Here is a 16,266-nt window from a genome sequence, read left to right as displayed (position 1 = left end):
CAACAACAACTTGAATCCGACAAGCTGGTACTAAGAAGTGGGAAGTAGGACATTTCCAATATGAAGGCAGCATTAAAGAAACTCCGAGCTAATCGCTCGTACTTACAAGTTTTTTGGTGGCGTTCATGGGTTTTCAACTCGGAAATACAATATTTCCGACATGGCTTGAACGAACATGACAGCAGTTGCTGTGACGTTTACATTTTGTACACATTATTGCCATGTATTTTGTGTATTTTTGTTTTACCAAAGAAAAGAGTTCATGAAGTCAACGTAATATCAAACGTTGTACATCTCGAGCAACACAGTGGTGTTGCTTCATTCCTGAATAATTCATTGAATTTAGGGGAGTCCCCTCATCTTGTTGTCTGGATGTAATACATCATTGCTTACATTGCACGAGTGCCCACTACTGGCGGAACCCTTGCAATGGGATGAATTGGACGCGCTTAAACTGCTAAATTCGAACTTAAATATATGTAAAATTGATGCTTACTTAATCCGTTTGTGTTGAGATTAATGCTGCCTTCACGGGCTATTGGAAATTTCATAATTTCAGAAGTCGTGATTATGAGCTTGTTGCATTCAAGTGCTTTGTTGTCGGAATGAAGAGGAATCATGGAGGACACCAGATTTATTCTTGCCTATTTATTGGGAAAATCTTAATAAATCCAAAATGACATGTAGTCATGCACTGACAACCATATAAACATTTACGATGCCGGATAGTCCGCTTTCTGTTGCTTCTGTAATTTCGGTCAAATGCAGGCTATTTTCGCTGTCTATAAAACATACGATATGCTTAAAAATAATAGTCATATATGTAAAATACACTGAAAAAACAGGAAAACACATATTGTCCAATTTACTTAATCCTATTATTTGCGATCTATGCAACAAAATTGTGTTTCTCCTCTAAATATGATTTATTCACTTTCTATTAATGTAATTCTCTAAAATGTGCAATCTACTAGATTAAATTATTTGGGGTGAATGTGAACCAATTAAGTACTTGAAAATTATTTTTGAGCCATTTTAAAATCTTTGTGAGACTACTCAATTCAGTTACTCAAAAATAACTTGATTCTATTATGTTGAAATTATGTGATCAAATTATGTTTGATTAACTTAATTGATTAATGTGGAACTGATATACATGATTAAATCATGTAAATCCAACACACCTTTTCTTTTCTTTTCTGACGCAGCAGTTAAAGTTTACGGCACACCCATCTCAGGAATTTGGGTAAAATTATTTCTGAACCTCCCAGTGGTAAACACGACATAAGAGGGCGTTCATTTGCAATTTTTACCTAGGAAACCCGTATTTACGATAATTCCGATATAGCACGTGAAGGCAGCATAAATTAATGATTTGTGTTGATTAACTGAAACTGGGCAGGGCTTGTTACTTCCCAGCATGCTTTGCATATGGCTCAATCAAGAGAGAGTAAATGTTATTTTATATGTAAAAGTGCTATTTGATGTGGGTTTTTTTAGCAAAATGAGAAAAAGGGGGAGACTTGATAGTGTGTAATAGTGTTTAATGTTCAATTATGTTGGAATTATTCAAACAATTTAAATGACAGTGTGTTACCATTGTGGAGAGGAGTGGAGCATTTGCTTAGGACGTGGACTGAGACAGCTAACAGCATTACAAAAAAGCAATTGAATTATAAAGTCTAAGTGTCTAAATATATGCTGAAAGTTTGAGAACCAGCTGTGTTATAATTCATTTAAGTCACATTACAATATAATATATTGAAATTAATTAAACTAAAATTGAAGTCCTAAATCATGTTAGAAAGCCATATTTAAATTACTTTGAGATTATACATTGGGTTACTTAAAACTATTTAAATATATGAAGTCGAAGTTACATGAAAAACTGATGTGTAATTGAATTGATTCATGTGTACCTGATGTACAAGATTAAGTCATGTAAATCCAACGCACTTTTTTTTCAGTGTAAGCTCTTGATTACTTGGATTTCGCTATGGAGTTGATTTATTGTTTCCCCTTACGAATTTGTTTAATGCAGCATTATATATATGAATATATCATGGAGATGCGGTGACGTCACAATCGTGTTGCATTGTGGTATATGGAGCTGCCTGAAGTGTACATATAGCTCCCTCTGTCAAAATCATGGGGTCAAGGGACTGTCATATTTTAAGTTAAGAAATGTAAAGTTTAAGTAAGCAGAACTTGCAGATTTTTATTTTGTAATCATGCAATTAATTGCAATTTAATTGCTCTGAACTTGAAATATTTGAGTAAGCTAATTCATACATTACACCTAAAAATATCATGAATTATCAAATTTTTAGCAGTGGAAACTTAGGTTTAACTAGCTAATTCAATAAATGCCATGTATTATTCCTGCCCCTGTTTTAATGTAAAATAAGTAGAGGAGTTAGAGTCGACTTTCAAAAACCTGAAATCGAACACCCCTAATTTAAAGGGGCACTTCAGCGCTGGGAAGATGAATGTGTATTTAAACTGTGTCATTTATGTAGTAGAAATGTGAAATTATTTTTGAATTTGGTGCCTTCTAGACTAAGAAAAGACTTAATTTTTGTCTCATGTGGATGAAAGACAACAACTCCCAGAATGCACTTGCTTCGCTGCCCTACAAGGCCACTCCCAAAGCCACGGCTATTGGTTATCACTTGCCCAACTTGCCGAAACCATAGTGTACATTATCGAGGGCACTCATTCAATTGCTCACTCAATTTAATTCATTCATTCAGTGTACTATATCGGTACACTATATCGTGTAGGCACCTTTAATGTTGCTACAGCAACATTAAAGGTGGCTATACTGCTGTCTCCAAGCCACATTTTGGGAAATGTGATCATCTTGCAATTCTACTTCAGCCCATTTACATCAAGAGGCTTAAAGCGGACTCAGACTCAGTTAGAACTGTGAATATGTGGACAGATTCCGCTTTGGAGGAACTGAAGGGTTGTTTGGAGGCCACAGATATGAACATTTTTAGGGAAGCCTCAGACAACATCCACGAATATACAGATACTGTTAGCAGCTATATTGAATGGTGTACTTCCATCTGCATTCCCTCCAGAACTATTAGAGTTCTCCCTAATCAGAAGCCCTGGTTTAATGCAGATGTGCGCATCAAAATTAAAAACCGCAGTATAGCCTTTAAGACAGGAGACATTATGGAGTATAAGCATGCCAGATATGAGCTACAAAAATCCATCAGGGCCGCCAAAAGGGCATATGCCTAGAGACTCGAGAACTGTTACAGAGAAAATAACAGCAGAAGGATGTGGCAAGGAATACAACCAGTCACCAATTACAGGAAAGCTGCAAACAAAACTGTGATCCAAGACTCCTCTCTATTGGACAATCTTAACACGTTTTATGCAAGATTTGATCAAAACAATAGAGACATACCCTTGAAAGCCCCCCGTAACCCAGAGGAGACTGCATTGCAGGTGACGCATTCACAGGTCCTTAAGGCTTTGAGAAAGGTGAACCCCCGTAAGGCTGCAGGACCCGACGGGGTGGCTCCGAGAGTCCTTAAAGTCTGTGCTGAACAGCTGGATGAGGTGTACACGGACATTTTTAACACTTCTCTCCTCCAAGAAACAGTTCCACGTATTTTTAAGTCCTCTATTATAGTAAAAAAAAAAAACTGCAATGAATGATTTTAGACCAGTGGCGCTTACATCGGTCGCCATGAAGTGCATGGAGGAGCTGGTCCTACAGCATATTAACTCTGTGGTTCCAGAAACAGCAGACCCTCTTCAGTTTGCCTCAGTGGATGATGCGGTGGCACTGGCACTTCACTATATTTTGCAGCACCTAGACACTCCCAATACATATGTACGAGTGGATGCTGTCTGAGCCCTATACTTTTTTCATTATATACACATGACTGTGCCACCAACTCGGACAATAACAATATTGTCATCAAATACGCAGATGACACTACTATCCTTGGCCTCATCAAAGGCGGTAATGAAACATCCTATAGGGACATGGTTCACAGGGTCACTGTCTATGGGGAGGACAATGATCTTGTTCTCAACATAGACAAAACAAAGGAACTCTTTCTGGACTTTAGGAAGAAAGCCTGCCCGCTGCAGCCTCTAACCATCAAGGGGATTGAGGTGGAACGAAGTGACAGCTATAAGTTCTTGGGACTTCATATCTCCGAGAATCTCAGCTGGGCTAAAACACTGTTGCAACAGTGAAAAGAGCTCAGCAGAGGCTGCATTTCGTTAGTGTATTGAAGAAGGCCGGATTTAAAAGTCAACCTCTAACCCATGTTTACAAAGGCCTTGTTGAAAGTATCCTCACCAGTGGTATCACAGTGTGGTATGGCAACACCACCCTGGCTGAGAGGAAATCACTGCAAAGGGTCATTAAGACTGCTGAGAGGGTTATTGGCTCCAACCTTCCCTCCATGGACACTTTATACACCCAGCGCTGCAAAAGAAAAGCACAGAGCATCCTTAAGGACAAGCACCACCCAGCTTATGCTCTGTTTAAATGGATGGACACAGGCTATAATATGAGACATCGTAGGCCTGTGAGCTTTAGCACCCACAAGGCCCGTTTGTTTAAAAGTTTTTTCCCAGCCACTTTCAGGCTAGTGGCACAAGACATTAAGGAGGGAAAAATGTATCCTATTCCATGTTTTAATTATTGTAATGATCAGTGCAATAGTAATTTATTCTTTTTAGAGTCTTAATCTTGTACGCACAATATTACTATTATTTATTATAATGTGTACTTATCTAAACTAGGAAGGTTATTTATTTATACAACGGTTCTGTATCTTTTTTTGTATTCCTTTTAAAATTGTCTAGTCGCTCTCTGCTCTACCTCATTATGCGTATGTGTATGTGTAATATACGTGTGTATGTATATGTATATATGCAGGCTAAGTGTGGGTGTATGCATATATATTAGTTTTTGTTTATACATAATTTTTTATCTAGAACTTGACTTTGAGAAATGCATAAGAATTCCAATGTATCAAATGGCAATAAACTTTGAACTTCTTGAACTGTAGGGAATAGGAATTTTCACAATTGAAATAATGTCATATTGCACTGCTTGTCTTTCATACAAAACAACAACAACCTACTGCAAGAGATTGTGAGAACACAGATCTTAACGTAAATTTTATTTAAACATAATGAATCTCATATATTTACCAAATCACAATGCAAATATATTGACAATTTACAATGCCCCGAGCTTGATGTACATCATTACTATTAGCTTTAGCATTCATTACAGCTGATTTAACATTTAAAATGTGCAGTACATTTTACTCTGCTCGTCCACGTGACTGATGAGCCCCTAGGCATGTACAGACATGTTTATATGATCAGAATTGTGATGGGTCAGTGAGTGGCTGAAAGTGTTAATAGTGGGTGACTAATGAAAGTCCTACTTTCATACTAAAATGTCCTATTGTCTATCTATAATACACAATTTTCTTCTTTCATTTGCACTAGCTATTTAACACCATTGTGATTTATTTCACTGCAACCTATTTTCTTAAAATGAAGTCATAGAGCTGCCCTCTATTGACCACAAGGGGGCGTGTAAAATGTATTTGGCACCACCATTTTGAAGGATTCGTGGGAAATATAAATGTCTTTCTTCTTTTTTGTAAATAAAATGTATTTATCTGTGAAATAGTAGGCCTATGTGAGGAGCAATGTGCAGTTAAATATGCATGTACACATATTTAATGAATGCAGTTACCATAGAAACTAGTTGTCAAATTGTTCAAAACCTTATAGTGGCCACAACACAACAACCGTGTGGTCACATATTTCGTACATTTTTTTAAAAATATTTTTCTACGTATACTACACACTCCTTTAAATATTACTAATGTAATATAACCTCATTTACTCAACTCATCGGAATTTGAAATATCATGTTCGAAAAAAGTGATTCCACAAGGCTTTTCACACTGCATTTGGCTATTTTCAGGTGTGAATTGTGTTTAATTCTCAGCATATTAACTTCATTCTCTCACCGCCATCATTTCCCATCCACAGCTCCCAACTTGTTTAAAATGGTTCACATTTAGAAGATTGGTTAGCAGTTTTTCCACAGTAGGCTACTTTCTTTGAGTTCTTGGTGCTTCCAATTCAATCTGATTTCCCATTCTAATAAACATACAATCAGTCATTGCCATGTCTCAACAAAATCAATTATTACAGCATGTAATATTACACACAAAAAACCTGTACAAAACCCAGTGTTTTAAGTTATAATGTTGAATGGGAAGAGAAATCCTTGAATGAGTCAGTGTTAGAATTACAACTTTAAATGGATCGAGTTACTCATTTCACCGTAAACAAAAAAAAGTTTAATTCATTCACATTTATTTGATGGTTTTTCATCTGCATAATAAAGTACTGAAAATGAGTACAGTAAATGATTTTCTAACAGCAAGTGGTTCAAAAGGAACTGAATATGCCAATTTTCTTCCTAGTTTTCTCTGCATATTGTCTGCAAAATGGATATGATTACATAAAAGATCCTTTGGCAGCTTGGGAAAATTTCATACCTGATCTGTAAACTCAAAACATCTTTTCAGGCTAATTGTACAATTGTGATGTTCTGCTGGCACAATGAAAACCTTCCCATACTCTATTACTAGCTCAGAATTGCTGTATAGAGTATGTGCGGTATGAAATTAGACGTTATGTTGACCTGCGGTTAAGCCACACAACTCTTTTAGCTTCCACCTAGCCTCACCTGACATTTAAGTACATTGTGCCCTGCTGCTATTTACAATAAATGTAGCCATACAGCAAATGTACATACACAAACCTTTTTTTTTACAGGTTATGATACAAACACACCCAGTAAAGCCATCGGCACATGATGGAGCTAAGACGCTGAGCTATGCTGCATGCCAAATCTCTTTACAGCAGGCATAACTGAAGTCTTGCTGACATGCTAGTAAAACGAGGAGTGTCCTGTTATGGGGGTCTTATATCTGTACCTCTGTCCTGATCTGAAGTAGCACATAGTCTTCGTTACTCAGAGACTATCGGCGTCCAACACAGTCAATGCATGAGACACCATCCTGGTGTTAGTGAGTTCAACCTCCATACAACTAGATTTTTAGTGGTGCTTGTGGGCGGATGCCGGGGCATTGCTAAACAGTTGTTTTAGAATATGCCCACCTGCAAGTCTTTATGATATTCTGGTCTGAAGATATGATTTGGGTCCCTTCTACAGTGTAAAGGCCATTCACATCAAGAACGATAACTATAATAATGTTCCCCAACTCTATCCCTGGTTCACAGACAAGGCCTAGTTCGAGTCTAAAGCTGTTTTAACAACCATATTTTAAAATATGTCACAGCCATTGTTTGGTCTCAAGATACACACCGTCATGTTTTTTTTTTTCCTCTAAGACATATTCCTGTGTTAATCTAAGCCCTGTCTGTAAAACCAGGCCTATATTTTTTTTTTCTTTTTAATATGACACATTGGACATTTTTACAGGAATAGCAACTAGAACTTACTTATGAACATCAAATATATTAAAAACAGGACACATAAAAGGTAAAAAAGGCAGGTTTTCTCCTTATTCCAAGTCTCTGTGTAATATTTGTCAGACAATGGTACCAAATAAACCTTTTAAATGACTATAAAATCAGTTTAATTTCTTGTGAGAAATGTATAGTGTGTGTCATACTAAGTGAATATAGAGTTGGGGAAAATAAAACCATGTAAACAAAAGCATCTGCTTTCATATGATTTTTTCAATGTGACAACCTTCTAGTGATAGTAAGTCATATTTGGTCAAATAATCTGATTTATGTAATTTGTTAAATATGGTATCTAATAATATTCTTCTGTTTTAGGATTATGAATGTGGCACACACCCCTCCACACACAAAACGTGTGGTGTATAGTGTTATTTATTGATAGGCTGCCACAACTGGCTTGACACCATTAGCCACCAGATCCTGTTGTCCACCCTCTCATCGCTAGGCATCACATGAACTGCACTCTCTTACAATCTTACCTCACATAGGGCTTTCGAGGTTGCCTGGGGAGAGGAGGAATCCAAAGCACATCAACTAGTCATAGGGGTACCTGAAGGGTAGGACCTCTCCCCTTCTCTATTTATTCATTTACATTACTGGGATCTATTATACAGGCAGATGGATTCTCCTAGTGCCACATCTTTACTTTTCATTTCAGGCACATATCTGACAGTAGTTGGTGGACATCTCAGCATGGATGAAAGAACATCACCTGCAACTCAATCTACGTCTTCTCAGCCACTCCGACGATTCAGCATAATTTTCCCATCCAGCTAGGTTCATCAACAATCATTTTATTCTGATCTGCCAAAAATCTTTTGGTAATCTTTTAAGACCAGCTGACATTCAGAGACCACATTGCAAAGACAGCATGGTCATGGTTTGCACTGCACCACACCAGGAACATCAGGTCCTTCCTAACGAAACATGCAACACAGCGTCTCGCTCAGGCCCTTGTCATTTCTAGACTGGACTATTGCAATGCTCTTCTGGCTGGACTTCCAACATGAGCAATCTTCCTAATGCTATCCGGACAGCCGAATCCCTGACAATATTCAAGACATGGCTGAAAACTCATCTCTTCCATGAGCACTTAAAGGCATCCTGCTGACTCTTAAAAATCCTGCTTCCACTATTAAATCCCCCTCTGTTCTGTGTCTGTGTTCAATGTTTGAATCTTTGTATTTTTAGCACTTCTTGTGTTTGCTTCCTTAAGACTGATCACTTGTCGTATTCCTTATATGCAAGTTGCTAAAAGTGTCTGCTAAATGAATGAATGTAAACATAAAATGTCAAAGTTGTGAATACAATAGCTCATTAACAAACAGCAGATGTTTATTTATCATATTGAATGTTTTGACAGCTGTTGGATATTTTAAATTTTTCCAATATTTTAGGTTGTTTTACAATAAATTTACAATAAATAACCAAGTTGTGTCTATTTTCTCTCTATAGGGGGAACAAGATTGGAATGCATTTCTCCCTAATAATTTATTTTTCAATTAAATGTTTTAGTTTGAGTTGGACACGCATAAAAAAAATCACTTCATAAATGTATCCATTTCATCTAAGCTGTATTTGATCAAATTAAGTAGAACCAACTTAATTACATTTAATTGCATGAATCTGGGAGATAGATATTCACAATTTGAGTACAAAGTACAAATTCGATTACTAAGAAATTTGTATCGCTCATAACTTCTGGAGAGAAATAGCGCAGACACTGAACAGGGATGAAATGTTATAGTTTGCATGTGTCGAGTGCCTGTGTTCGTGCTATCACACTACAAATGGAGTATACTTTAAAAGGCTATGCGTTTCTGCATATGCTATTCGTGTCGTAAGTTGGGTTTAAGGCGACATGCTAACTAATGGAACCTCATAAGACTGTTTTACTATACATAAGTAGCCATTTGTTGTACACTTGTTAGCATGTTGCTGAGCTAATGATATTGGATAGTAATAAGCACAAACATACATAGCACACACACATTTTGGGTAAAATAGTCCATTTAACTAGTTTGATTTTTTTTTAGTATTGAATGTATTATATTGTATTGATATGTATTATATTGTATTGATATTTATAATCAACATTTCTTTTGACTTAATCTTGGATGATACACATGATGCTGCCAAAACACAGTGTCTTAGAAGCGGCGTAATATTGCTGTCTGTTTTTGGAACAGACTTTGTGTGAGGAATTAATGTATGATGCACTGCATGGCTGTTTAGATGGACAGATCACTAAGTTTTAGAACAGAGCATATGAGATTATATTTTATGCTTTTGGAGAATGAATACTACATCAACAGATTTGACAAAATATGTATTTATCCATGAACAAGTGACAATTTAAAATATGTTGCATTGCGATTATTTCCTGAATTATTAGAGTATGTTGGCTTTGTGCACATAATAATGCTGGCCTGTAACAAACAAAAAATTATATTTGCTAACCCAGCGATCAGTTAGAAAGGAGGTTTAGTCTTGCCTTTTTACCCAGAAATGATGTCTACCAGCCAACAACTGTCCTCACTGTCTTAAATTCTTCTTACTTAAAGAATCTAGAAAATCTAAATGGACATTTTGTGGCTTTCAGTCCAAGTCTCTTTGCTTTGACGGCATCTATATGCAATGTGCACTCCTAAGAACGTCAAAAAAATGTTTTACTGCTACTAGGGAAATGGATCAAAAATATCGATTACAAATTTGTCCAGGCAAATGCTCCCAAATGTTGTCCTCCTAATACCACCTATGAACTGACTAGCAATAGGAAGTAACACATTATGGTTCACAGCACTAACGTAAGCTAAAAGCCATTTGTCCAGCTCCATCTACCTGCTATGTCAACTATATGCCAACACAGGAAAGAAAATCATGTTGTCAAGCCATTTTATGGGGTCTTTAAATCTGTAAGTGAACAGACAGTGTTGCTTGTAATCACTAGCAGTTTTTTCTAAATGGTAATGGTACCACATTAATGATGGTTAAAGGGATCGGAACAAGCCAAATAAACCGAAATGGCTCCAGAGGATGGAAGTACAATTATACATACAGCTCAAACTAGAATGTAAAAATGTTTATCCACACGTTATCCACAAGATTGCTGCAACGTCAGAACATGGGGTGAATTCCAACAATATGAAGCAGGGCCTGTCCATGCAAGCCTAAATATACTACACCTTTGAATGGCTTGTACCATCAACCTCAGACAGCAACAACAAGGTAAGTGCAGCGGTCCAGGCCCTGAGGCAGAGACCACGATGCGACACATTAGTGAAAGCCGAGGTGAGCAACAACCGACTGATACACAGGTGAGCAATTACAGGTGGATTGTGGAAGTCAGCAGTTGCAGCTCTTTTCTCGCTCCGCTTCCTCCTCGGCTGGATAAAGAACTTTAGCGGTGAGGCCACTCTTGACCCCATCCCAGCCGTCACGCGTTGAGATCTCACCCATCTTCATCAGCTCATAGATGTCCCGTGTGAGCAGCTCGAAAGCACGTTCCACGTTGCTGTTGCACTTGGCTGAAGTTTCCACGTAGCGGATGCCGAGTTCGGCCGCCAGTTGCTCCGCTTCGTCCCGTGTCACCTTGCGGTCGCGGCTCAGGTCGCTCTTGTGGCCGATCAGGATGTAGACCATGTGATGAGGCAGGATGTGCTCGCTGACTTCTCGGTGCCATTCCCGAACGTGATCAAAGGTCTTCCTGTTCGTCAGGTCAAAGACTAAGAGTCCGCCAACAGAGTTGCGATAGTAGGAAGTGGTGATGGACCTGAGGGGATGAAGAAGATGATATTTTCAAGACTCCTATTATTACATGGATGCACAGAATAATTTCCAGAGATTCTTAGATCCATTTCAAAGGAATTCCATAGAAGTTAAGCGCAATCGAAAAAGCATGAAGCTCCACCCCTACATCTAACTTTAACCCTGTTTCCACATAAATTACCCGGAAAAATTTGTCCCAGGAACTTTTTTCCCAGGAATCCCCCCAACCCCCCAAATGTGTTTTCCATCGAGGTCTAAAGTACCCTGAAGATTGGTCCGTTGACGTAGGACTGATTTTTTTTTAACGTCATTGTTGATTCAAATAGAAACCAAATCAAACTGCACGCACCGCAACAACTTTTAAAAATAGTGGTTGAAATACAATGCTTTGTGAAGTCAGCTAATCAAAATACTGTGTGAACTCAACCAATCAGCATGTTTAACCCTGAAAAAGTACTACCTCGCGAGCAGGGCTTTTTTGAGGAGAACATTTTTACACAGAACTTAATTTAGACCCTGGTCACCCCAAAGTCCCTTGTTCCTGGGGAAAGTTCCTGCGGTGGAAACGCGGTTTATCAGTGGGGCATAGATTTATTGTGGCATATTAGTAATTTATAGCTTGTAAGAAATGTGAAGCTCTTAAAGAATTTTATAAAAATGACTTACATCAATTCTTCTGGCATATTGTTTGAGCTGTAAAGCTCTTTATTTTATAGCGGTGTAACATCTCAGTGTAATGATATTAAAGAATGGATTTTGCAAGATGTAATATCCAAATAATCGAAAATTACTTTTTAAATGTCTAGAAAATCTAGCCTAGAAATCTAGATGCACCCTAGCGGCAGCAAATCTAATTTGCAGACAGGGTAGTCTATCAACTCTCCGTTGGCGTGCGAGCTGGAAAAACTAAACTCTGGTCAGGCCAATCACATCGTGTATAGAGTCGGTGGGCGGGCTTAACCTAATGACGGCAGAGTTGACGCGGTTCCGCGTGCTACTTGTAAACAAAGAAGCTGGCGAACAGCGGTCTTTCGAATCGGCTTTGGCCGCGACTCTGGAAGACTTGGAGTTAAGCTTTTCTCTGAGAAAAGAACAATGAACGGAACTGAAGTCATTCTTAAAAAAGGAAGATGAGTTTTGCCAACCGGATACGGCGAAAGTTTAATCTATCAACTAGCTTCACCTTCTTCTTTGCTCTGGTTGGTTGTAGCGCTATCCTATTGCGTGCGGAGGGAATTTGAAAGACAACCGTTTATCCCGCCCCTCGGATTGAGCCCTGCCAATGGTGTGTTCCCAGACCCAACATCTTGATGTGGGTCTGGCTTGTCAGGCTAGCAATTTACATCAGTTACATCAAAGTTACATTTATGAGAGTTAAAACTCTATTGGAATAATCCAATAAATAAGACACAAAATCATATCACGACTAGTATACAGCATTAAAACCGCAAAAGAGTGTTCAGGGGGGCACTGAAGACAAAATGCAATCCTCATTTATTAGTCCTTATTTCATTTCACTGTGTGGCAACAGCACTGGCACACATTAAAGCAGTGTTTTTCTAGTCTATATAATTTTTCCATTTGTAGGTGTCTGTCATATGGGCTCTGAGTCCCATTGGCCTGGTCCATAATCCTTACTAAAATTATTGTAATTATAAATGTAATGCTAATAGAAAGCAGAGCAGAGAACCTGATTGGCCATTTGTGCATAGTGTTCCATGATAGGCCTATTATATGTGGACATCAAGTGGGAGTCTGATCATTCTGAATACATTTCTAAAAACAAGAAAGGCTTTTATGGTGGTTGATTTTTACATTTCATGAATGGTTCTTTAAAGCATTGAGGGTGAGATGTTTGTGCTTCCCTGAAGGCAAGCGGTGCTTCAAAAATAGGGCAAGCTGATCAGAGACATCAGGATCTGAGCCCATGACAGTACTAAACCAAACATTCTCATTACTGAATCCAAACAGGTGAGGCATATGACACTGGAACAAATCAATGAGATGAGCCTCATTCATAAACAGTCTGGTAGGCCTGTGAATGTGAACCCAGCAGGTAAATTATATAATGGCATACACATAAAGGTAAATTCATATATTACAGTAAAAATACTGATATAAAGGGCTAACGTAGAACATAACCCTGCAATATTACACAACCAATGACATCGCAAAAGCATGCATGGATACAGGGCCGGCGTTTGCTATAGGCGAGCTAGGCGGTTGCCTAGGGCGACAAATGTGTTGGGGGCGCAGCCAGGCGCCCTCTTGTGGCGCCCTTAAACTTACTTCCCATTAAGCATAGAATTAAAACAAGCGAAATAAAACATACTGTTTATTAAACATGATCATCATTGGGCGCCCCCTCAGCCGCACGTTTAATTACTTAACCTGATTATTAGATTGAATTGATAGTGAGTATTGTCAGGCGTTCAGGCGGTTGGTCAGGCATGTGCTCATCACTGGCGCGTTCTTCAAAAATGAAGCGGTCTAAACCCTCGAGTGCACAGGGACGGAAAAAGAGAAAGGCAGACGATCACAAGAAAGCCCAGTATAGAGGTAAGTCTTCTCATCTCAGCCATAAAAGTGTCAAACGAAATAAATTTACTTCGTATTATCGATATTATCAACTAATATTGGACGGCATTGGACGTTTTATTGCTGTCACTAAGCTATCACTATACTAGCTAGTTATCTACATATTACTACGCATTTCACTGACAATAAGGAAATCCAGACGAGCCAAATTTTAATGCTGCGTCAATTTTGAAGGTGAATAGAAATGCCAGAAACAACTGTTCATCTTTTATTATTTAAGATAGGGATAGAGCTACAAGAACTTATATATTTTAATTTTGTAGTGGTAAGTACAGTGTATCCATAATAGCACTTTTGTTTGTAGAGGGTATAGTTAATCCAGTTTATGGGTCATAATTTGCTTAAGTGTCTTTACAGATGCTTAAGAGAGTTTTTGCACTGTTTATGGAGTTAATATTTGGTAAATATCCTTGAACATTCTTTCTAGCATTTGTGTATGAACAATTTATTGCAGTTGATCCTTCAAGTCTTAATTTTCTTGATTAAGTGTTGGAGTGACTATAAAAGCCTTTTTGTTTGTTCATCCATAGTTTGAGTCATAATTTGTTAAATATCCTCCAACGTTCTTTGTAACATTTTTGTATGTGCAATTTATTAGTGTATCATTTAAGTCATAATTAGCTTTTTAAGTCTTGGAGTAACTATAGGAGCATTTTTGTTTGTATAGTTTTTATAAATACTTAACCCATTTGTGCCCAATTTTTTTCTGAATGGCATGTCCTGCATTTATTTTCCCCAGGTTTATGTATTTTTTCTTGAAAATCGTTTTTGAATCTGTGGCAACTATAGTTGCCGGTGGGCAAATATGTTGTATGCACCCCTTCAATGTCAAATATGTATAAGAGGAGAACATTTAGCATCTAAATCAAAATAACTGCTTTCAACAGATCAATCTTTATTCATAATCAAATTTATTATGTTTGACTAAGTATACTAAAAAACTATAGATCTGTTGTAAGATTTGTTTTGTTTGGATGATTCTAGAGACCTTCATGATTATGTTGATATATATATGTCAACAAAAAATACTTATTAGTAACATGAAAATATCCTTTCTTTGGGAGGGTTTGCCTTCGTTGTGCTCCCTGGAAGTAGGGGTAGGGAGTGGGCAGTCTCATGTGACAGGAAAGAAATTAATACTTTTTTCTTTTTCTTGAAATCCTTTATTTGGTTATCTGCTTGTGTGTCATTAAGATGTAAAACATGGATAATATCTAGAAAAATACTTACAGAAGGAAAATGACAACTATACACTGGCAACTATAGTTGCCGGTGGGCTTAACAATTAAAACTCAAATCTCAATCTCGCCTAGGGCAACCAAAGAGCTAGAGCCGGCCCTGCATGGATACTTGCCGTGATAAAATCATAGTGATGTAGGCTACGCATTCTATCCATATCACTGCACATGGAGACATAGCCAGCAGCCAGAACATAATATTAATAATACTTATTATTACTATTATAAATAGAACACAAACCTGAATCTTTCTTGTCCGGCTGTATCCCATAGCTGTAGTTTGATTTTAACCCCAGGTTCGATGTCTATTGAACGGGCGTAGAAATCCACACCGACCGTAGGGTCTGCTACATCGGTGTATATGCCATCCGTGAACCTCTTGAGCAAAGATGATTTGCCCACCGTCGAGTCCCCCAGCAAAATGATCCTGAACTGGTATTGCCACAAAATATCCATGGCATAGTGAGTCGAGAGCTCCAGCCACAGGCTCAAAGACAAAGCAGGAGCGCTAACGGTGTTTACATTGAGTATATGGAGCGGAGCGGCGGGGGCGGTGAGGTGGATGTGCTGCAGTCATGTGATGCGCTCATTCTCACATCTCAAGTCGAACCAATGTGTAACCACAGCAAATGACCTGAATTCGCTACTTTCATTTGAGGACTGGAGGAAGCGGAACCTGTTTTGCGACATAAGCGTATTTCTACACATTATATAGCCTAATGCTGCTACTCCTAGGGCGTAGGCTAAGCAGGCCAAGCTAAACGCTTGTATTTATACGTTTATATAATATTCATACATAGTTATTTACTTATAAACCAATAAGCCAGGAAAAAAGTGCGATGCAATGATTGTATCACGAGTAAACAGGACGTGTGGTGGAGAAGGGGGGTAAAGTCCCTGTACCTCAAGACCTCGAATAAAATAGCAATACGATAAAAGCACCATTAGCTATATGTGTCAATGACATGATGTGCATTTTTCTTTGTGTACAACTGCATTATTTCCTTATAAAATAATTTGATGAATTCATGACATGGATTTTTGTATTCTTTCTATAAAACCTATTTAGTTTGAATTCATTTTTAGTACATGTAAA

General features: G+C 38.0%; 1 protein-coding gene across 1 annotated transcript; it reads right to left on the bottom strand.

The window, feature by feature from the left end:
- Nucleotides 1-6,365: 6,365 nt before the first annotated feature.
- Nucleotides 6,366-15,702, bottom strand: rab42a (RAB42, member RAS oncogene family a). The gene is made up of 2 exons (XM_079829435.1): nucleotides 15,412-15,702; nucleotides 6,366-11,338 (listed from the first exon to the last, which is right to left on the bottom strand). Exons 1-2 carry the CDS (start codon nucleotides 15,624-15,626, stop codon nucleotides 10,912-10,914), a joined length of 642 nt encoding a protein of 213 aa, XP_079685561.1. The 5' UTR covers nucleotides 15,627-15,702; the 3' UTR covers nucleotides 6,366-10,911.
- Nucleotides 15,703-16,266: the final 564 nt, after the last annotated feature.

The sequence above is a fragment of the Gobio gobio genome, assembly GCF_949357685.1.
Source record: "Gobio gobio genome assembly, chromosome: 11".
Lineage (NCBI taxonomy): Eukaryota > Metazoa > Chordata > Actinopteri > Cypriniformes > Gobionidae > Gobio > Gobio gobio.
This window is presented reverse-complemented; position numbering and strand designations above follow the sequence as displayed.